Below are 23,690 nucleotides of genomic sequence, written 5' to 3'. Positions count from 1 at the left end.
CCCCCTCCTCCGTCGTCCTGTTTCCCCCACCCCTCCCGCGCATGCGCCGTCCGCGCGCGAGGTGGCGGGAAGCACGTGGTCTGGCGGCTGCGTGTCCAGGGGTTGCTGAGGAGAGGAGGCGGGTCGAGGCGAGAGAGGGGAAGCGCCCGGGTGGTTCCCGTCTCGCCTCACCGCCAGGGTTAAAACTCGTTTCAAAGGCCGGTGGCGGGTTTATATCTTGCGAGGGCGATGGAAGTTCAGGGGCTGTCGGGTTCTGCCCCTGCAGGGATGGGTTACCTGAAGCTGCTGGTGGTGGAGGACTTCAAGTCGTGGCGGGGGCAGCAGGTGATCGGCCCCTTCATGAGGTTCAACTGCATCATTGGGCCCAATGGATCAGGTAGCAGACTGGCGGCAGTGGGCAGCTGGTTGTTTCTTCTCTGTTGTGCTGTTGTTTTGCTCAGGGATGTGGTTTAGTAGTGGGCAGGTACAGTTGGCCTCTGGGATCCAAAAGATCTTTTCCAATGAAACTGTGATTCTGTGGCCACTGTCTGAAATGCCTCATCAAGAAGAGATTCCTCCTTATGTCTAGTCTAAATCTGCCCCTCCAATTTAAAGCCGTTCTCCCTTGTGCTATCACTCCATGTCCTTATAAAAAGTCCCTTGCCAGCTTTCTTGTAGGCCCAAGAGAGAGCTTATTTATTCAGAATTTGTGCAAATTCTGGACGTTTGGGGTTGATGAAGCCTCCAAACTCCCATGTTAAGCCCTCAGGATAGACCCCACTATTTTATATGCTACAGATAGATAAATAATCATAGAATTCCCAGAAAAGTCATGCATATTCTTAACTAATTTTTCTATTTTGAAATCCTAAATCATAGACTCATAGAATAGTTTGGGTTGGAAGGGACCTTAAAGCCCATCCGATTGCAACCCCCTGCCATGGACAGGGACATGTCCCACTGGATCAGGCTGCCCAAGGCCCATCCAGCCTGGCCTTGAACACCTCCAGGGTTGGAGCATCCATAACTTCCCTGGGCAACTTGTGCCTTCACTAATTAACTTTTCGCAGGTTGCTTAATGATACTGAAATTATTAGTCCTTACATTTCTCATTTATTGCATCCTTGTTTGGCTCATCCTGACTATTTTTGATATTAAAATTTGCCCCATGTGTGCCCACTCAAGATTAGCTTTGTTGAAAAGTCAGTATGTTTAATCAAATGTCAAATTGAGGGAAGTGTCTCCTTTTTGCAGTGTTCTGTTTTCATGATTTTATAATTTCTTTCAACACTATGAGTTTCAGTTTTGGGGTATTTGTCAGGTCTTTTCTGTAAACACCACAGGCTCGATGGAAATGGAGGAAATGGTAGTGGTGCAGGTGCAATACCAGCCCCTAATGGTTCAGGATAGTAGTAGTCTGCCTGTTGAGGAGTGGAGTTGTCAGGGTTTTATGGAGGGGATGTACAGAAATATGGGCCTGCTTAAAGTCTCTTCAAAAGCACCTGGGGGGTGGCAGCACAAGCAAAGTTTTGTGATGATTTTTGTTACATAGAGGTTTATCTGCTGCCAGTGTGTCACGTTCTAGCAATATATTTCTTTACTAGGTGCGATGTTTTTTAATGTTTTTGCTCAGTGAAATGTAGAATTAGGGAGCTAACAAGGACTTTCAAGTTTACAAATACACTTTTTAGGTAATCGAATGCCTCCTTTCATTTCTGCCATATCAAAGGAATATTTTCTTATTTTTTAAAGGGAAATCTAACATAATGGATGCTGTCAGTTTTGTGATGTGTGAGAAGACGTCTAATTTGAGAGTTAAAAGCATTAGAGAACTTATTCATGGAGGACATGTAGGAAAACCAGTTTCTTCTACAGCTAGTGTGAAGATAGTGTATTGTGAAGATGATGGTGGAGAGAAAACATTTTCAAGAATTATCCGTGGTAAGTAGTAAATTCTGTTCTGAATTCAACTTTGAATTTCAGATGCCTAATGTTCTATCATATTTGGGTGGATTAAGCCCATGAATGTTGCAATATTTCTTCTAGTCCTTCAGTAGCATTTTGATAGTAAGCGTTATTGAAAAGACATGCTGTGACGAAGCAAAAAAATTAAACAAGTGATATTCTTTGCTCTGTACTTCTATCTGTAGATTTTCACTTGAAATATGTAGGTCGTGTAGGCTCTAGGAGATGGGGTCTGATGCCTTGCTGCAGGCAACAAGCAACAGGCATCAGTAACTACCTTTTGAAAGTATGCAGTTAGAATTTTCATACAGAAAAATGAAATTATTGAAATTACTAAGAGAATAATTGAAATGTATTTTCTTTGAGGACACTAGTCTGTTATATTGTTCCACTAGCTCAGCTCTTTTTCTATGGATTTTGTGTTGTAGCCGGTTTATTGTAATTATTCTTTTTCTTTCCTCCTTTAGGTAGTTGTTCTGAATTTTATTTTAATGATAACTCTGTCAGCCGATCTGCTTACATATCTGAGCTTGAAAAAATAGGCATTCTTGTCAAAGCTAGGAATTGTCTTATTTTTCAGGTGAGCATTTAAGGTGCTTCATAAAGAAAATAAAAGCTTCTGAGATTATTTTATAGGAGTACACAATTATCCTTTTGACTGGAAAGAGGGCACCCTTAGCTAATTTCAAGCCAATACATTTTTTTTTCCCTGACCTTCGCTAAGAATTACAGGACTGCAAAATGGAAATAGTGGGTTTTGTGTGTATGTGAGTGCACTGGTAAGAAAGAAGCTAATCTGGAAGAAACTGAGTACTTGCGTTATTCAGAGTGTATAAGACAAAGTGGGTGTCTGTTTATAAATGTTTAGTGTGTCAAATCATATAATCTAATAAATCTAATCATACAATCTTCTAATCTTCTGGTGCATTAGAATCAAGTGTTTTCTTTTGAAATACTGGGGAGGGTGTATGAAAATTAGATCCATGTCCTTTGAAGAGTCTGACAGGATTTTACTTTTGTCATTGTGGTGATGCTTACTGATTTGTGTGGTTGATTTAGTTTGAAGGTGTTTTTCGTAGATGGTATGTGACATTCTAAAATTTTTAGTGATGTCTTTAATTAGGGGAGGTGGCTAAGTGATACGCCTTTTGACACTAAACTTTTGCCTTGGATTAGAGTCTAAAAGTATTTCAAAAAGAATCTGAAAGTTAACAAATTCCATTAACCAAATTTGTCAGGAGATAAGTCTGTACTATGTGTCTCAGAGAAAAAATGTATCGTTAGACAACATAATGATCTATAGTGTTGATTTTTTAAAATTTTTTTTTAATTTTATTTTAGGGAACAGTAGAATCAATTGCAATGAAGAAGCCGAAAGAGAGAACTCAACTTTTTGAACAAATAAGTAATTCATGGGAATTTGCTGAAGACTATGAACAAAAAAAGAAAAAAATGAAGCAAGCAGAAGAGGATGCACAGTTTAATTATAACAAGAAAAAAAGCATTGCAGCAGAACGCAAACAAGCAAAGATAGAGAAAGAGGAGGTAACTCAGATATTCCTTTATTTCATGTTAAGATCTCAGATTTTGCATCTTTTTTTAGTATAATGAATGTAAAAAAAAAAAAAGGATAGAGCAATAAATATCATAATATCTAAATAGAAGAAAGTGTAGGTTTGCCAGTATAATTAAAGTGTTGACTGACATGTTTGTGTTTTGTGATTAGTATGTATTACTGGAATATTACTGGAATTAGAGTTGGTGCTGCTTCATTTTTGATCACTTTGCACTTGAAATTAGACTGCTAGTGACTGAAAATTCTTTTTATAAAACATAAATAAAATTTTCATGTTGGTAGGCAGAGCATTACCAGGTGCTTCTCCAGGACCTGGATGAAGAAAGGATACAGCTGCAGCTTTTCCGGCTTTATCACAATGAAAAAAACAGTGACATTCTGAAAACAAGCTTGGATGAAAAGACTATGGAGGCTAGTCTCAAGAAAGACTCTCTTGCAACAGCGGAAGATGCATTTAGAGCAAAGAAGAAGGTGCTTGGTGTACAAAACAGAGAGCAACAGCAGTTGGAAAGAGAAATTAAGTAGGTTTTCCAGTCAGATTCTCTGATAGCTGAGTTAAAACATAGTCTGCGCTGGGAATTCCTTGGCAGGGGTGTATTTCCTGTTGAAGCAGTTGGGCCATATCCCTACTCTATGGATGTAAATTTGTAGCAGTTCCTCAAGTAATACCTAGACATTGATTTCACCTCCACTACCATGCTCAGCTTGTCAATGTTTTCATTCTATAAAAACTTATTTTCTTATTTTCTTATTTTCTATTAAAAGTTTATGCTTTACTTTTTAACTTTCTATTTTCAGTGGATACTAAAAAAAAATACCTTTGCGTATGTAAAATTGATGTTAACAACTGCTTATATGTTTGAATGTGTAGTTGGGAGGGGCTGTGTTTTTTTCTTATGGTGTGGTTTTGTTGTTTTGGATGTATTTTGTGCTTGGTTGTTGGCTTTTTTTTTTTTTTTTTTTTTTGTAGGACTCTGGAAACATCCCTAATTCAGCAGAAATCCCTCTATGTAAAAGCAAAGGAAAACACTTCCTACCAAATCAAGAAAGTAGAAGCATCTAAAATATCTCTGAGGGACAAGGAGAAATCCTGCGATAAGGAAAAGCAGAACATAAAAGAACTAGAAATAGAATTGCATAGTATTGAGAAGGCATGGAGAGCATTTGAGAAGAAAGCTGAAGAGGAGATACTGCAGAGAGCAGCACACGTTGAGTTGGGAGAAAGTCAGGTGAATCAGGACACCAAAAAGTACTGTTCAAAACAATTGTTTCACCAGTAACCATAATTTCTAATGATCTCTTGTGGATGATGTGGAACACTTGTAGGAAGTGAACTTAAAGTTGGTTGCATAGAGATTTCGAAATTTAGCATTGTGAGATTGGAAATGGGAAGCATCTCTCGTGGAGTGTGAAATGCAGCTTCTAAGCAACACGAGATGATGTCTCATTAAAGGAAGTGGTGAATTTTCAGTGAACAATAATTTTGGAAGAGCTTGATGGAAACTTCAGAATGGTTTTACACAGGGACTGTCATCTGTGGATTAGGATTATAGCTATGTGTAATTATCCATCGTTAGATTGTTCTCTCTGGTTTGGGTTGGGTTTTGGGTTTTTTTTTTTTTTTTGTTTTCATGGTGGCCCATGTGGTATGTCATGGGAGGGTAGGATAGGGAAGATCCAGTAGGGCTTAGGGCAAGAGGGTATAATTTTTTTGAGAAATACGTTGTCAGTTGAGGTACAGAAGCATGTCTTCAATTAGGAAAAAAGAAGACAATAAAAATGCAAGTAAGACTTGGTAGTATACATACCTTCTGCTGTGGCTCAGAATCTAAAACTGAGGTAGCTCACCTGTGAGCTGTTTAGAGTGCTAGAAAGAAAGGACTGCATCACTTTACAGTAAATTCACATATGCAGAAGCTATCTTTACAGCCACATGTCCTGCAACACTTTTAAAACCGAGTCCAACCTTTTCTCCTCTGCCTCTTCCTTAAAATAGTGTCTGATCAATTAATGGAGAACCTGCAAGGTTGTTCTTTTAGTTTATGTATCTTCCTACTCTGTACTTCAAAGACATTTGATTAGTTAGTCATAACTATGCAAGGTCATTTAAACTGTTGGGTTTTGTGTTCACCTTAAAAAAAAAAATTGATGGCATAAGAATGTTCTAATTATAAATACCAAAACTTGCACTACTTTTGGGCAATGCAAAACCTTAGTGTTAACCTTAAGATTAACAGTGAAGTACAGTAAACTTTATAAACTTTCTTGAAAATTAAGTCATTGGAAGCCTAAAACAAGACTTTAGGCAGGAACTATTGATGGCAAGCTTTGGGTTGAATTTTTCTTTAATAAAATATGATTTCTGATAATGCAATTAGTAGTTAAAGATTTTCTGTAGAATTAGGTCTTTTCATAATTTTAATTTATGATAAAGTAGCAGTTGCTAACTGAGGCTGTAACAACATGAGTCTTCCCACTGTCAGTGGAGTGAATTTTGGTTTTTGGTTTTTGTCCAGTTGGAGCACTATAAATCGCTGAAGGAAATGGCAAGAAAGAAAGTAGCTACACTAACCCAGCAGGTAGAAAAACTGCGTTGGGAGGAAAAAGCAGATCAAGAAAGGCTGAAACTTAATAGGAGGAAGAAAAAAGAAGTTGAGGTATTTGTATCAAGCTATAATTATGTTTTAAGGAGAAAAATGTTTCTCTATCCCTCCCTTTGGTATAAGCGTCTATGTAAATGTGTTAAATGCTTTGAGATAAAAAATTATCAGCAAAGGGGGGTACATTGGAAGCGTTAGTTCAGTTTTCGTATTATAACGGGTTAAGGAAAATAGGTTCTAAATTTGTTCAGGGAATGATTGTGTGGGCCCACACTGAAGACTTGGTTTTGAAAGCTTTGACTCTAATATTATAGAGTTACTTAGAACGTATGATTAACTGTAATCACTTCCTGGTTTAGTAAGTGTAGTTTTTCTTTGAGATATCCTACCACTGTTGTATATTTGTATGATAGAGGTTCATTTTGATTGCAGCTACCTTTTGTTGAGTTTTTAAGGACAGGTGTGTGTATTAGTGTGGTGTAGTTGGAAGAACTTTCTTGATGTCAACTGTTCTATTGCACTGTGGAGGCAGGGTGTTTGGCATGAATACAGATCATTGCTGTTGTTTTGTTTCTGATTTCTTTTATCATTGCAGATCCAAACATGTAATAACAAAATACCTGTTTTTTTTCAGTGACTTGATTACCATGCCTAATGTTCTCTTTTAGAAAAATTATTTCCCAACTCGTGGTTCAATTTCATGTGATGCTTCTGATAGAAGTAGAAAGGACAGAAGCTCAGATGACGATCCATCTTTTGCTAGAAACCTTGACGCTATTAGATGTTTTGGTATTTTACCTTTATCTTCAAAGTGAATTGACTTTGCAGTATTGTCACCTTCTAAGAAGCTAGAGAAGCAACATGCATTTCTTCACCATTTAATTATGGAGTCAGTGTTTGGAGGAGCCTTTTTTTATGTCCAGAAATCTTAAAGAGTCCATCGGATGAAGTCCTAACATCTCGCTCTTGTACATATATACTTGTCTGTATGGAAAAGCCTGTATTTATTGTCTATCTGTGAGGATGTAAAGTAATCTTTGCCATGATGTCTAAGTTAATACTTGTACATCCATTTGCTCTTGACATAAATACTACCTTTTCTTTTTGAAGTGCTAGTTGCCAGGAAAAACTAATTAGTATTTAGGCATGAAATAAATTCTAGTGCTTGTGTTTGTTGAACTGTGCAAGTCCCATTGTACTGTTAAGAAAGGAATAAGAGATATGTGAGAGTTCATAAAATAGATGTCTGACGATTCAGAGCAGGCATTACTTACCTGTACTGCTTGACATTTCTGACGATGTCTAGCATGCTGTGTTCAGTTCTGGGGTCCCCAATACAGGGAAGATACTGGCATCTTGGAATGAATCCAGCAGAGCGCCAGTAAGCTGGCTGGAGCTGGAGCTCTTGCCTTATGAGAGGCTGAGAGGACTGGATCTGTTAAGCCTGGAGAAAGAGAGGTTAAGGGGAGACCTTATTGCTGTCTGCAATTACCTAATGGGAAGATTTGAATAAGATGGAGCTGTGCTAGTGCACAGTGATAGGGTAGGAGACATGAGGCACCACCTGGAACGTGGAAAATTCTGAATAGCTGCTAGGTAAGCTATTTCATCTCAAGGACAGTCAAACATTGAAGTTGCGTGCACAGAGAGATTATGGACTCTCCATCCCTAGAGCTATTTAAAAGGTCACAGGGATTTTGGAAGTTAAATAAATGATTAATAGAATATGTAGGTAACAGTATTTTTTTTTTCCTCTGGCCTTGATAAAATAAATTTCCTCTATTATTCGTAGTACAATTTGGCATCTGCTATTGAAAAAAATATTGTTATTTCAGTATGAAATATCAACAAGGAAGAAAAGATCTATCTCCATACTTGTTCTGAATTAAGTGCTTTATATTGTTCTTCTGCTTTCCTCTGGCTTGTTTTTAACACATTCTATTTGTGATTGCATAGGAAAACATAAAACAGACTGTGGAACAGATAGAAGAACATAAAAAACGAATAGAAAAGCTGGAAGAATATGCCAAGATATGCAAGTATGTTTAAAAAATTAAACACTAATAGGATTTCTTGCATGTTATGTGTTTGGAAATTAACATAGCAGATTTATAATTATTTTCTATCCTTTCAAATTTTAATAAAAATTTGCATTATTACTAATTCTAATTAATAATTTAGTTACTTTAGCTGTTAGAATACAGTAGGAGCTGTGCCAGCTTATCCAGACGTCTGAAGCAATTTTGTAATTGCTTCTAATTTCTTCTAGGTGTGCAAGTTATGTTACTACAGGTAGGATGTGGGTCTGTTAGTGCAAAAATTCTATGTGAGTGAACAGGGCAGTTCTGTAGTTGTGCTGCTCTTGGAAGCAGTTAATATTTACTCTGGACAATAGGAGCACAGCTTGGTTTTTGCTTCCTAGGTCTTGTCTTCTACCTAATTTTACTCATTGTGAAAGGGCTTATACATTAGATGTATAAGCCCTTCATTGAGCAACTTGGACTAACTTTGAAATTAGTCTATGTTTTGTGCAGGAGGTCAGAGTAGGTGATGTCCAGAGATTTATTCTTTTTCCTTCAACCTGTTCTTTCTCTCTGCATCTGTAATGTGGCTTTGGTTTAATGCTGTCTGTATACTGAGCGAAGTTCTGCTGTGGACGAGGAGCAGCAGAACTATTGTGATTGGTGTGATGCAATATGACTTGCGTTAAGTAGTTCTAGTAAAGTGTGGTAGAACCTTAGTGACTTCAGTAAGTGTGTAAAGCGCGTCATTATTTTGCGTGAAAGTTCTCAGTCCTTCTTAGTTTCACAGTACCAGACATTTCCTTGGAGAACAGAATAGCATGGTTGTACGTTCCGCAGGCAAAAGCTCTCACTTGAACTCAATTTTGAAACCTTGAAAATAGCTTATTCTGTAGAATGCAACTTGTATAAGTAGTTTCTTGTAGATACTTAAAGCCTTTACTGATTTTCATTGCCTATCACCACAGAATGACTTTAATTTTATAAGCTAAAAACTTGTATAAATGACATGGTAAATTGCTTTCTGATTTTGCTTCTGTTGAAAGTGAATCGTTAGCAGACAAAAAAGAGCAAGAGGAAGTGCTAACTAAGGAAATTGAAAATTCAACGGTGCGAATGGCTGAAGTGAATGAGGAATTAAACAAAACAGTTAGTGAACTGCAGAATGCCAGAATTGATTATCATGAAGGAAGGCGCCAGCAAATGAGAGCAGAGATCCTGGAAAGCCTCAAAAGGCTGTATCCGGATTCTGTGGTAATTAAATGGCCTCATTTAAATCTCTTGTTTTAGAATTAAGATGTAAGAGTTCTGCTGTAGAATAAGCGGGTAGAATAAATTGAACCGTTTCGAATGTAATTTTAAACTTCCTGCTTGCTTGACTGTACTTGGTGAAATAGTGTTACTGAAATAATAGCAGCATATGCTGTGATTATTTTTCAGCTGCCAGAAATAGACAGATTACTGCAGTTTTATGGTGGTTGGTTTGTTTTCTTCTTGGTTTTCTTTTTATTTTATTTTGTCCTCAAACATATTTTTTACTTAATTATTTTGAACAAATGAATGGGTAAGATAGTTCTGAGACTATTTCTACCAGAAAGAATACTTCTTCCAAAGGATATTTTCTCTAAGTGCATGAGGTTTTTGTGTTACCAAGTTCTCTGTATTTAGTTATCAGTAGCTATATTTTACTTAATGTGTTACTGAAGAGCAATTTAAGTGTTTTGTCGACTGATTCAGAATTGTCAGCAGACATTGTTTTATGACGCATATTTACACCTTTTTATTGAAATTTAAACATATTTATTCCAGCATTTGAGCCATTCCAATAAGATCTTTTAAATAAATCTAATCAATTGAATAATTGGTTTCTGAGTGTGTCTCAAGTATAATCAATAAGGTTGAGGGAGGTGATTCTGCCTCTATTCCTCTCTTGTGAGACCTCATCTCGAGTATTGTGTCCAGTTCTGGAATCCTGAACATAAGAAAGATATGGAGCTGTTGGAGCGAGTCAGAGGAGTTTTGCGAAAGACCAAGAAGCAAAGAACAACTGAAAACATTTTGGTTTTTGTGACAGCACTAGGAAACAGATATATGTCACCTTTTAAACATTAAAAAAAAAATTCTCAGATTGTACATCTCTCAACTGACTGTCTGCATCAAAAAGATCACAGGATCCTAGAATAACAGAACAGTTTTGGGTGGAAGGGACCTTAAAGATCACCCAGTTCCAACCCCCCTGCCATGGGCAGGGACAACTCCCACTAGAGCAAGGCCCCGTCTGACCTAAACACCGACAGGGATGTGGTATCCAAAACTTCCCTGGGCAACCTGTGGCAGTGTCTCACCACCCTAATCGTGAGGAATTTCTTCCTAATGTCTAATCTAAATCTTTCCTCTTCCTATCACTCTTTGCCCTTGTAAAAAGTCCCTCCCCAGCTTTCCTGTAGCCCCTTCAGGTACTGGAAGGCCTGCGTAAGGTCTCCCTGGAGCCTTCTCCAGGCTGAACAACCCCAACTCTCTCAGCCTGTTCTCCTATAGGAGGTGCCTCAGACCTCTGATCATCTTTGTAGCCATCCTCTGAACCCATTCCAAAAGCTCCATGTACTTCTGCTGGGCGTTCCAGAACTGCACACAATACTCCAGGGTGGGGTGATAGAGTTGCTTCTGAGCTGCTCCTCACGCTGTGGTGTGCTAATTCCAGATTACTGAATACAGTCTAAATTAAAATTCTCAAGATGGAAGGGTCGTGACACATTTTGACTTCTGGTAGGTCACTACATACTCAGACAGAACTGTAGGAAATCTTGGTGTCGGCCTTCTGGATTTCATAGGCAAAACCCAGCATACGGCTCCTAAATGTTTAGTTCTCGCATCCATTCTAAAGCTTCTGTTCTTCTGTTTAATTCATTCTTAGAGTAGTTGATGAACATTCCAGGTAATGGAATAGCTGTGCAGCAGCGGGATTCCCACTGTATGAATACTGTGTGCATTTTTACAGATGTCTAATGAATAAAGTGAATTTTGGAACTGATTTTTATGATTATGTTTTCAAAATAGCATTCCTACATTGGTAGTTTTACATGGCAAGATTGTTATTGTTACAGATTCAGTTGGGCTGTCAGTGTTTGTTTTCACAAAAATCTGCATTCCATCTGGAATTAAATGCCTGTGTCTGAAAATATATAGATCATTTGTATAGGTTTGCATCTCTGAAACATCACATGTCTGAGCTGCAGATAGAAGCATCCAAGTATATGACACAGTGTGAGAAAACCAGAAAACTAAATAAAGACCTTTGTGATGTTGAAGTTATCCTCATCTTACTGTTGTGGGGGGTTTTTTTCAGAAAGAGGAAAACGTTTGTCAGGAAGAGTTCTATTTATTTACGACCTTATTGTCATTCAGTTATCTTATTGTGTGTTAAATACTTTCTTTCTCTCCAACAAAGATGCTTAGTTAATTTTACTGTTCTCACTGTCGGACTTCTCTGGAGACTGAGTAAAACATTGATCCATGTATCTGGAACCTCAAGGGAAAAAAATTAAATCCTGTTAGATTTTAAAGGCATACTTTGCAATTTGGAGTGATGACTGCTACAATTTTTATTTTTTGTGATGTACAGCCATTGTAAGAGAGTGCAGCTGGTAGATAAGTAAAACATTTTCTTCTTACTGCTTCAGTATCTTGTATGCATGAATATTATTTTATATCTAAATTAACATATTAATATTTTTCTATATTTTTATCCTCAGTTTGGAAGATTGCTTGATCTGTGTCATCCTATTCATAAAAAATATCAGCTTGCTGTTACCAAGGTATTCAGCAAATACATGACTGCTATTGTAGTTGCCACTGAAAAAACAGCAAGAGATTGCATTCGGTTCCTAAAACAAGAACGCGCTGAACCTGAAACTTTTCTTGCTTTGGATTACCTTGACGTAAGTATGTTTTTCTGTTTCCTGTCATCAGCAAGTTAGTACCCTTGTGAATCTTCATATTGGCTTAATTAAGCTTTACTAAAACAGGCTTAAGTGATGAGGCAACTCAGGTTCCTCTGGATGGCAGCATGACCATCTGACACATCAGCCACTCCTCCCAGTTTGGTATCGTTGGTAAGCTTGCTGAGGTTACACTCTGCCTCATCTCTCACATTGAACAAGCTTGATCCCAGTTTTGACATGGCTAGTTACTAGCCTCCAACTAGACTTCGTGCCACCACACCACCCTGTGGCCCTGTCTGTTTGACAAGTTTTCAGTCCACCTCACTGTCTGTTCATCCAGCCCATGTTTCATCAGCTTCTTTATGAGTATCTTGTGGGAGACAATGTCAAAAGACTTACTGAAGTCTAGGCAGACAGTATCCATTGCTTTCCCCTTGTCTACCAGGCCACTCATTTCACTGTAGAAAGCTATCAGGTTGGTCAGGCATGACCAGCTCGGTGAATCAGTGTTGACCACTCCTCCAAGACTGTCTTGTGGTTCATGTGCCTGGAAATGGTTTCTAGGAATCAAAGTGAGACTGACTGTCCTGTTGTTCCTTGGGTTCTCATTCTTGCCCCTGGTTGAACACAGGGGTGACACTTGCTTTTCTTCAGTCCTCAGGCAATTTTTCCAGTTGTCGTGATTATAAGAGATTGACAGTGCCCTTGCAATGACGTCTCCATTTTGCCTAAGCATTGTCTGATCCCATCCTGGGATTTCCAGACTTCTCCCCTGGTCTTTGGAAACTGGGACTACTGGAAGCCAGTCTTGCTAGTGAAGACTGAGGTGAAGAAGGAATTTGGTACCTCAGTCTCTTCCATATCCTGTATCAGCGGGTCCCCTGCCTCATTCAGCAGCAGTCTTATGTTTTCCCTTGTCTTACTTTTGTCACCTCTGTACTTACAGAAGGTTTCTTTGACATCCCTTGCCAGATTCAGTTCCAGTTGGGGTTTGGCTTTCCTGTTGGCCATATCTGCATGCTTGGACAATGCCTCTGTATTGCTCCCAGGTTGCCTCTCCCCGCCTTCACCTTTCTGTGTACTTCCTTATTGTGTCTGCTTTTTTCTAAGAGATCCATGTTTATCCATGAAGGCCTCCTGTCACTTTTGTCCAACTCCCTTCTCACTGGGATGATCACTCTTAGGGCTGGAGAAGGTGATCCTTGAATATTAACTGGCACTCTTGGGCCTGTGTTCACTCTGGGGTCATATCTTATGGGACTCTACTAAGCAGATATTTGAAAAGGCCGAAGTCTGTTCTCCTGATGTCCAGGGTTGCAAGCTTGCCTTTTGTCCTTCTTTCTCCCTCGTAAGATCCTGAGCTCTCCTATCTCTTGCTCACTGAAGCCAGGGCTGCCTTTGACCTTCCAATCCCCAGCAAGCCCATCCTTGTTGGTGAGTACGAGGTCTCTACGTTGGCTTCTCTGTCAGTTGGGTGAGGAAGTTGTCATCGAAGCTTCCTAGGAACCACCTGTATTGCTTATGTTCTGCTGTTGTCCCTGTAGCAGATACTGAAGTGGCTCAAGTTACCGGTGGGGAATGGAGCCTGTGAATGTGATGCTGCTTTTAGCTATCTTTAGAAGGCCTCATCCACTTGTTCTGGTCAGGCAGCCAGTAGCGGGCACCCACTACAATCTTCCTTTACCAGTTCTTTTTTTCAGTTCTTACTCCTCAGGTCTCAGTTGGCTGCTCATCCTTCCCCGGGCAGAGCTTTATGCAATCCAGCTGTTCTTTCACATGCAGGGCAACTCCACCTCCTTGTTTTCCCAGCCTGTCCTTCCTGAAGAGCTTCTAATCCTCCATTATAACACTCCAGTTGTAGGAGTTATCCCACAGTGTCTCCATGATCCCAAGAAGATTGTAGCCCTGCAACTGCACACAGATCTTTAACTCATTTTGTTTATTCACCATGCTACATGCATTAGTGTACTTACAGCCATGCATGGTGAAAGAGATTATACAGATGTAAAGACCATGGTATACACAGAATATGAAAACCATCATATCTGTATTTAGTCTTGGCAGTGACTGAGACCCCCGTTCTGTTGATTTCTGTGTCCTGTCCCCAGACCACTCAAATTTGAAAATGCTTTGCTAGTGCAGCATGGATTCTAAGCACTGCTTATTTGCTTTACAGGTTAAACCAATCAATGAGAAGTTGAGAGAGATAAAAGGAGCTAAAATGATGGTGGATGTTATACAAACTCCATTTGCTCCACTGAAAAGAGTGATTCAGTTTGTGTGTGGGAATGGCTTGGTTTGTGAAACAGTTAAAGAAGCAAAACAAATAGCGTTTGATGGACCAGTGAGGTTGAAAGTAAGAATCTGAGTTTTATTTCATCCATTTTTCATAGCAGTTATGTATTTGATGCTATTTAAATAGTAACTCTATAAACATCCCACAAACTATTACAGATAAACACAGAATGGTACTACGCTGTCTAGTCTACTCCCACATAAACAAATCCCAGATATTTCACACGATTATATTTTCATCTGACTGGTAGTATGTTTGACTGATTTTCTGGGAAAAAGAGACAAATTAGAGTATAGTTGGTATCCAAATATGTTTCTTGGTATGTTCCTTTTGATGAAGTGTAGGAGGAGGGAGGAGAGATAATCCTGTTTTTAAAACTGCCAGATATAAAACCTTATCTTGCTAGCTTTTCTGTGGAGAAATGCTTTCAAAAATTCTTTAAAATATCTGACAAAACTTCTTAGGTTGTAGATGCGGATTGCATTGAGGACTGGAAGCTTCTCTGTCTCTTTCTGCAGTTATGCCTTCTTATCCATATCTCTGTGGCTGACACAGTCAGTAGCGTCCTTTCATGCACTTAGTTAATGTTCTAAAATTCTCCCTCAAAACAACTCTTAAGTTGAAGGTGAGTGTGAAATCATGTTTACTTGCAATCCAGCCAGGTAACAAAAACACTAGAATTTATACTCTCCATTTACAAACAAGCTGTTTTCCTTCATCATATTATCATATTGCTTGGTTTGCTCCACTGAATCAGACATAACCTTTTAAGTTGCAAGTGTATACATAAATGTCTCATATTAATTTCCTAAATACAAGGAAATTACACAATTTCATTTCCTTTTATATAAGATCGTTGTAATAATACCCAAATGTGACTAGTGCTAAGAAACAACAGCCTTTTTTTGTGGATGCAAGTGTCTTATGTTAGCAGGTTTGGAATAGGAAAAAGAATCAGAGGCCAGCTAAAATGTGGTTGTTGCTTGTTTAACTACCCTGTCTTGGTGCCCTAGTTCATGGAATATTTTGACTGCTCTGTGTTCAGATTTATTTGATTTTAATTTATTTATTTATTCTTCCATCTTCCAGACAGTGGCTCTTGATGGAACTTTATTTATGAAGTCTGGAGTGATTTCTGGAGGATCAAGTGATTTAAGATTTAAAGCGAGATGTTGGGATGATAAAGAAATGAATAAAATGAAAGAAAAAAGGGATAGCTTGATTAATGAGTTAAAGGTAGGTCTCTTGAGCACTTACCTGCAAAAGGCATAAAGGAATTAAAGTTTTATCTAATGCAATTCAGCTATAGGAAGATGATTTTCTAAAAGTAAGATTTTCAAAACTTCTAAAAGTTGAAGGCGGGGCATAAACTCTTCCAGTTAATAATTGACTGTGGGTCTCTGTCCTATAGCTGGTGGGTTGTCTGATGTGTCAAAGAGGTGGAAAAAGAGGACAGCGCTGTTGACAAGTTCCTTCAAGGCAATAGAACTGTGGTTCAAAGTACCTGAAGACTTCTAGTGCAAAAGATGATACATTCTGTCAACGTGAAAATGTTTGCATGGACTAAAGTACATCAGTTTAAAACAAGTTGTCTTATTTCTAGTTAGTTTGGAGGAGGGCTAGAGTAAGAATTTAGGATTTGCAAGCATATGTTTGCTTCTGAGAAATAAATCTGTCACAAAATGTCCAGTGTCATCAGGACTTGCCTTGAATGGGTCTGTGTCAATGAGAGTAGTTTTATGTAGTGCATGAATCTGAAAAATGAGTGATTTCCAAGTAAGTCACCTTTAGTTGAAAATGCTTTTTCTCTACTGTCATTGTAATATTTTTCTAGGAGTTAATGAAGGTCAAACGTAAGGAGGCTGACTTGAAGCAGTTGCATGCTCATTGCCACGGAATTCAGACAAGACTTAAATATTCACAGAGTGAATTAGACCTTATTAAAAAGAAACATCTTGCTAATCTCTATGTGGTATAGTACTAAGCCTTTATAATCTTCATGTTTAATAATTGTGGGTTTTTTCCCTAAGCTGTAATTACCGGTGAAGTAAACACGACTTTCTTATGTAGTTTTTTTAATTCAGTTTAAGTTTTATGCATGGCAGTTGTGACTGAGGAATTAATAAAATACAAAAAAAAGAATACAAAGAAAAAGCTTCAAGTAAATTACTCTTCTAGGTTTTAAATATGAGTTTCTGGTAAGCTTGGCTTATCATTTGGTAAGCTTCGAAAGTCTATAAGTCAAAATGCACTTTAAGTGATACTTATAATGTAGTTTGCTTTCCTATTCATTAAAACTGTAATCATTGTGTGCAAATTGGCTGCAATAGTGGGTAAGTGGCATTTGAGAAAAAAATGTTTTATGTTTTTAATCAGGAAAAACAGTTAATTTGGAATAAAATTGTCTTGATTTCTAGAAAGTTGACCATCCTATTAAGAAAAAATACTATCTTTTTCCTTTCTTTCTGTCTAGGAAAAATCAAAATTGGAAAGTGAACTGGTAAATATTGAGTCTCAGTATGATATGCTGAATGAAGGAGTAGCACAAAGAAAAGGAAAAATAGAAGCATTTCAGAAAAAGATTAATGAGGTAATGACTTCTGTCGTAGTCCAGACAGCTTGTGCATTTTTAATAAAGAAAATTCTTTCTGTTCCTGCTGAATTTTAAAACTTGGACAACTTTTAACTTTGTAAACTACTTTTTCAACAAGGGTTGTAAGTTACTCCAGCATTCTTCCACGTTCTCTACTTATTTACCAAAGTAACTCTGACTAGAAATGCACTTACATGATTCTGTATATGTATCATAGCTTTGCATATCAACTTCTTAAAATCAAAATTCTGTGACTTTTACATGCCAAACACAAACCCAACCAACCAAATGCTGGAGAGATACAGGATTCCCTTGCCAAGGGAAGTTGTGGGTGCCTCATCCCTGGAGGTGTTCAAGGCCAGGTTGGATGGGGCCTTGGGCAGCGTGATTTAGTGGGATGTCGCTGCCCATGGCAAGGGTTTGGAACTAGATGATCTTTAAGGTCCCTTCCAACCCTAATTATTCTATGATTCTAAATCAATCACCTTCTCCTTCTTAAGCTTTGCTTAACGTATACACTATAATTTCATTTGATAAAGGAGAAAATGTTAGAGTTCGAAGAAGATGGGTTGGTTTTCTCCCACTTTTTCCTGCTCTGCTAGTAAATATGATTTACTCTTTGTAGTATTGAGCAGGGACAATCCATTGAAGTTCACAGCTCTAGGGCTCTCAATGCAGAGTGTAACTGTAGATCATTTCCCAGAAAAATACTCTCTAGATCTTTCATGATCTGAGGGTAAAATTTTATGTCTCAGCTTGTTCTTTGTCAGAATACGTGAGAGTATGTTGTATGTGCTAAACTCTGTATGCACTCACAAAACATCACAAGATGTTTTAGTAATCAGTGCATTCAGTAAGTAAAGTCTCCATGTGAATGACTGTCCTCCTGCAAATCATTCTCACTGCAGTTGTAGCAGAACCTTTTCTGTTTCTACATGGAAATGCTGTATCAGTATCTTTTCACCTGGAGAACCACTACTTCTGCAAGCAACAAGCAGAATAGGCCAGGCATGCTCATTCCATTAGGAAGAGTACTCTGTATCAGTTTTCTAGAGCTAAGATCAGTTCTCAGCCCTGCTAGAGTGATTTGTTCAGGATTATGTCATGTTGGCAATGACCTGTTACACAACTATGTACTAGAAAAGTAGCTAAAGAGCAGCATGGTGTGAAGATTCCTTTCACTTCTTGGGAAGTAGCCAATGTCTTTATTTTCTGTGCACTGTCATTACTCTGGGAGAATGGTTGAGTTGTGCATGATTGTCAGCAATCATGCACTCCTCTGGTGTTTTTTTTCTTGTTTGTTTGCTTGAGAGTTTGGGGGTTTTGGTTTTTTTTTTTTTTGGATATTGTGATTTTGGGTTTGGTGGGGGTTGGGAGTTGGTAGGAGGTTTGGGGTTTTTTTGTTGTTTAACATCGTTATATGCCTACATTAATTTGAATTGAGCTAGCCCACAGTATAACTGTTGCTTTTGCTCTCCCTGCTTTTTGAATGGTAGCTGATGTGGAGCTTAGGGACCTTGTGCTGTCCCTACATGTCTAAAGTCATTATTTCTTATTGTACTAAACAGCTCTGATTTTCACATGATCACCAGAAGAGTTTGTGCATGCTGGTGACAAATTCAAAAGCATGATTGTCGTGAAGAGACTGAAGGCATTCAGTGAAGTTAGTAGTAGTAAATCCTAATCCAATAGCAAGAGGGATTTTGTGCTGTGTTCTAGTAGAGTAGACAGTAACTCTGGCCTCTGGTCTCCCTATTTCTCTCTGGAAATTGCCTTTGTTCCTAGTCTTGCCAAACAAGGGAGTCTGGTACAAACTACAGAAAAGTGGTGCTGCTGTTTTATTTGGAAATTTTAGAGCCCTACACATAGATGCTTGTGTAAATGTAGATTCTTAGAGAGATTCCTCAGATTCCTCACCACTATCTGCAGTTACTTGGGATGTACAGTATGTGCGTAATTTAGTTCCTGGCCTCTGATCCATTATCATCAGTCTTTCTTGGATTAATCTGTGACTAGAATTCTGCATGTAAAATAAGCTGAAACTGTTGCGTGTTCTCTATCGTGCTTGTGGTGCAGGCACAAGGGAGTGCAGATGTCTGCAGTGTGGAAACACTGAGAAAGTCATTCATATTTAGGCCATAAGAATTCCAGATGCAGGGACCTTTTCTATTTTTATTTTGAAAAAACAAAAGAAACCAAAACCCAAAACAAAGTGGAGGCTGCTTACCAGTGTTTATCAGTTTCCAAACGATAGTGTTACTTGCTTAGTGTAACTTGATGTAGTATCTGACATCGGGTTAAACAAACCCGTGTACTGAAACAACATAAGCAGTACTGGGTTTTGACCTGAAAAGTTCTCTTACAATTTCGTTCAGTCCATTTCATTTTCTTTTAGATACTTTCAGCTGTTGCTGTTTCTTTGTTTAGTCCTGCGGCATGTTAATATGTTGTACCTAATATTTGCATGCTTACATTTTTTGTTAGAATTTCAGGACTAGTTTTGGCTGAAGCTTTTGTTGGTACATACTATGTAACTAGGAAATAAGAGGTTCTGTGCTGTGTCTTTGCTATAAATGGAACATAATAATTAATATTTATGGATGGCTTGAAAGGTTAAAATGAGCCACACAAGAAGCCTGGTGTGTCTGACTAGTTTACTGTATGCTGTTCAGCTTTCTCTTTAGTCGCCTGGGAACCACAGATGAAACCAGGGGAGTTAGTTACTCTGTGATGACTGTAATTGTATTTGAAATGACCAGGTGGTGTCAGAAGAGCTTAGATCTGAGTTACCTTTTACAGGTCGTGTGCCTGGTATCTGACATTTGAAATGAAAGTGTTGTTTGAAGATGTCAGATACAGATTGTTTCTCTGTACAGATTATTTTCCATGTCTTAAAATAGCTTGGAAGTACATCCTATAGCCTAAAGTGATTGTCTAAATGTTTTACTTCTGTGAGTGCCAAAATAGTAGAAACATTTTTTTGCCCTATTTCTCTTTATTTGAAGGATGAAGATGCTGTTTTCCGGGAGTTCTGTGAAGAAATTGGTATAGAAAATATTCGTGTCTATGAACAAGAACATTTGAAACAACAAGAGGAGATTGATAAGAAAAGGTGTTCTTTGTAATTGAAATATAAAAACTGGTTCATGTTAGATTGGGCAGCATGGTAAATGAGTAATTCCATCATAGGAAATGCCACAAAAACTAGAATACTGTAAAAGGTTATATTATCAGTGCAAAGATAAGTTAGCAGTTGCGTTGCTATGGTTTGAGTTTATTGGCCAGTTATTATCAGTAACATTTTGCTACAAACTTGAAAGCTAAAATTCCCTATTTCGGTAGCGCTGGTGTGCAAAAACAAAGCAAAGAATAATTTTCTAAAATCTGCATTGAAAAATGTCTGTATCACAAACTGAGATGGCATGAAGGCTCACGTATGTGTCAAAAATCTTAAAGGAGAGCTGCCTCTAAAATGCAGTGATTTGGTACAGGAACATACTGTTAAGGAAAATAGGATCTTAATTTTCTCACAGGCAACCTCAGCTGGTGTTCCCGTCAAACAGGCACGTGTCACAGGACCAATTCCTTTCAAAGGATGAGAATGCTAAAATGAACTGTTCCCTTGTAGTATAGTTTGTGCTTTTCCTGACATTATTTATAGAAGAGACACCTTTTCTGCATGAGAAGTGTAATGGCTAGCACTGAACTCCATTTTCTTTTCAGCCATCTCTAAGAGAATCTGGTTTTCAGAAACTGGTACAGTCCTATGGTTTTGGCTAAGGCTGCAGTGAGGTAGTAGTGCAGTGCGTTCAGTTGCAGTTAAAGCACCTGCTGGCTGAAAGGGTTTCATCCTTTAATTATGTTTACAAGAACTGAAGTGTGGTGAAGTGTAGTAAGTTAGTAACAGGACAGTGGAAAGAGGAGCTTTTTGTATGGCTTTATGCTGCACTGCACATAAAGCCTTGGCTTTACTTGTGCTCTAATGTGCCACCATTAGTCCTGTAAGCCTGTGCTATGGTGCCTTTTTGCCCAGGTCTGCACAGCCTGGAGCTAATGTTTGCCAACCCTTTTGCCTGAACCAAGAGGTGGAACAGATGCAGTAAAGCTTTAGGGAATCTCAAAGCTCAGAAGAGGATAGTAACAGCTGAGAGGAGACTTTGCCATAAACAGACGCTTAGTGTTACTTCAGTCCTTTGTCACAAGCAGCATGTGAAGAAGCTTCTGCCATTGTACTGTTGTAAACAAGTACAGATCTCAACTGAGAGATGATAAGCAAGACCAAATGGAGCTTAAAAATCTCTGGTATCGTGCTTCTTAATTGACATCTCCCAAATGAGATAGTTTCCTTATAATATTAGAAGATCAACATACATGCAGTCTGACTAGGAGGCTTACAGAGACTGAGCTGGGAGCACAGGCATTAGATAAATACACAGCATAGGCATAGTTTTTTCCCAGCGTGTTTCTGCATCATTTACAGGTGTATATTTCATACAGAGGTGCTTGGAGCTTCTAGTGTTACTTTCCATATTGAATATGGCCGTACTATATCTTTATATTGTTTTTTTTTTTAACTATTATTGCTGTATGTTTGTAACTTCCCTTATATCTGTAGGATGTGTTGTAGTGAAGTCAGTGATTCAGATGTATGCAAATTTTTGTGTTCAACTACAAGATATAAAAATGCTGTCTGATTAGTCAAAGTGAAAATGCAATAACTTACAAACAGGCTAGTAACAGCGATTTTCAAGTTTTTGTTTGAAATACTGTACTTTGGCTAGACTGGAGTTTGAAAATCAGAAGACAAGACTAAACATTCAGCTGGAATATAATCGTGATCATCTACAAAAATTAACAAATGCAGTCAGCAAGTTAAGAGAGACCACTCAGAAAGATGAAGCTGAGATTAATGGGCTACAGAAGGTAACTATAAAAGAGTACGTTGAATTACAGTTTTAAATAAACATAGTTGATGCTGTTGAGTAATTCTTCTAGAACTTAATGCAGTGTTGACTTTCTAAGTGTTAAAAAATGCAATTGCATATTGTCATTTTAACCTTGGAATAACCTATTATATCATATTAAGGTACTTAGCTTCTGTTCTATTAATTAAAATGTGAGATTACTATATGTACGGCATTACATTGGGTTTAGTTTATATGGAAGAGCAGCGTATGACTACAGATAAAACTGGTAGTATGTGACTGAGATGCTTTAGAAGATTTTGAGTAGCAGTAAACAAATCTGGTGCTTTGCATCTTTAAGGTGCTTGACGGCCGCTAGTAGGCTTAAAATAATTATTTGAAAACTAATTTAGATAATTTTTTGAAGTAAGAAGTATGGATTCCTCCTTGATGGTGTTTTTTATCCATAAGTAATTTTTATTGTGTTAATATTGCGTGTTGAACTGTGCTTGTGGTGCACTGGAAAGTGAAGGAGGAAAGATGTGTATTAGTGCTTTGAATACAAAGCGAAGATGAAATTTGTAACTTCCCCAAAGTGGACAAAATCCTCCACATGCATCATTTGAAGTCTATTTTTACGTTAGAAGACACATTTCTGATACTGAGGGAAAACAATAGGCCCTTACTCAGGCATGCACAAAAACATGTCTGACTTCATGACTGTGTACATAATTTTTCTGCAGTATGACTGAGCAAATTCAGATATTTTTATCCTGGAGAAGTATTATGTGTATTAAATTCTGAGGTACTTTGTTCTGATATTGCCACAGCAATAAGTCTTGCTTAAGTTGCCATAATATTTAGTCTCTTTAAGGACCATTTTTTCATGCATGTAGCATTAGTTTTATTGTATTATAGCACCTCATTCCTAGCAGTTTGGCAATGATATGGGTTATATAGGGGAAGATTCTTCTAGAGTATCTCCATAGATCATTTGTTCTCTGCAGATTGCTTGATGATTTATCTTTAATGAACAATACTTATGAAAGGATTTCAGGTTACGTTAGGTGTTGTTGAATGTGTTGTAGATGCACAGCAGATGGGATCTTTCTTGCAGGGCTGAGGAACTATTGAAGAAAAGGGAGTAGCCTACAGATTATAGGCATCCTAGGGTCCCTTCCTTGTTTTATCACTTTATGGTTTAGACCAAGACAATCACAGATCTGGAGCTGTCTTTGCGTATGTATACAAAACCACTGTATCTTCCTATATGCAAGACAAGCTCTTTCCCAGTGCCTTTTAGATTTTGGCTGTAGCACATTTGTGTGTGTTGTAACATTCAAAGTTTAATTCTTTCTTTCTGTATAATAAAGGTTCTGTGTTAAGATTTTTGGTGAAGGGTTAAAAATGTAAATGTTTCTATGCAGGATGAGGAAAAGCTTCTAAAAAAAGTGAATGAAATTGTGGAGCAGCAGCAACATCTTAAGGATAGATTAAATGTTCATAAATCTCAGGTTACAAAAACCCAAAATGAAGTTGAAGAGTTCAGAAAGACATTGTTAACTCTTAATAGGTAATTACTAATTGTACTCCTGGGAAAATGATTAACGTGATAATATTTAGAGTGATAGCAATCAAATGTTTTAATTTCTCTTGTTCTGCTTTCTTGTGAAAGGTTCATGAGAGACATGGTAATTTGCATGTACAGTATGCATTCGTTAAAGAGTGTTCATTATGCACTATGTGGTTCCCCAAAGTGATGGGAACCAGACTATTTCATGAGAACCATCCTGTGAACCACATAGAATAACATTA

At 37.9% G+C, this 23,690-nt stretch overlaps 1 protein-coding gene across 2 annotated transcripts in view; it reads left to right on the top strand.

The window, feature by feature from the left end:
• Window positions 1–267: 267 nt before the first annotated feature.
• Window positions 268–23,690, top strand: part of SMC1B (structural maintenance of chromosomes 1B) — a 36,871-nt gene continuing 13,448 nt past the window's right edge. For both annotated transcript variants that reach the window (XM_054081277.1, XM_009564953.2), the window contains exons 1-17: window positions 268–376; window positions 1,732–1,920; window positions 2,412–2,524; window positions 3,286–3,489; window positions 3,803–4,041; window positions 4,491–4,749; window positions 6,037–6,177; window positions 8,077–8,159; window positions 9,188–9,395; window positions 11,894–12,079; window positions 14,259–14,438; window positions 15,468–15,614; window positions 16,213–16,350; window positions 16,852–16,968; window positions 19,977–20,083; window positions 21,753–21,894; window positions 23,303–23,448. In XM_054081277.1, the coding sequence (XP_053937252.1) occupies window positions 268–376; window positions 1,732–1,920; window positions 2,412–2,524; window positions 3,286–3,489; window positions 3,803–4,041; window positions 4,491–4,749; window positions 6,037–6,177; window positions 8,077–8,159; window positions 9,188–9,395; window positions 11,894–12,079; window positions 14,259–14,438; window positions 15,468–15,614; window positions 16,213–16,350; window positions 16,852–16,968; window positions 19,977–20,083; window positions 21,753–21,894; window positions 23,303–23,448 (2,708 nt within the window). The remainder of the gene's footprint in view (window positions 377–1,731; window positions 1,921–2,411; window positions 2,525–3,285; window positions 3,490–3,802; window positions 4,042–4,490; window positions 4,750–6,036; window positions 6,178–8,076; window positions 8,160–9,187; window positions 9,396–11,893; window positions 12,080–14,258; window positions 14,439–15,467; window positions 15,615–16,212; window positions 16,351–16,851; window positions 16,969–19,976; window positions 20,084–21,752; window positions 21,895–23,302; window positions 23,449–23,690) is intronic.

This window comes from Cuculus canorus, chromosome 1 (genome assembly GCF_017976375.1).
Source record: "Cuculus canorus isolate bCucCan1 chromosome 1, bCucCan1.pri, whole genome shotgun sequence".
NCBI lineage: Eukaryota > Metazoa > Chordata > Aves > Cuculiformes > Cuculidae > Cuculus > Cuculus canorus.
This window is presented reverse-complemented; position numbering and strand designations above follow the sequence as displayed.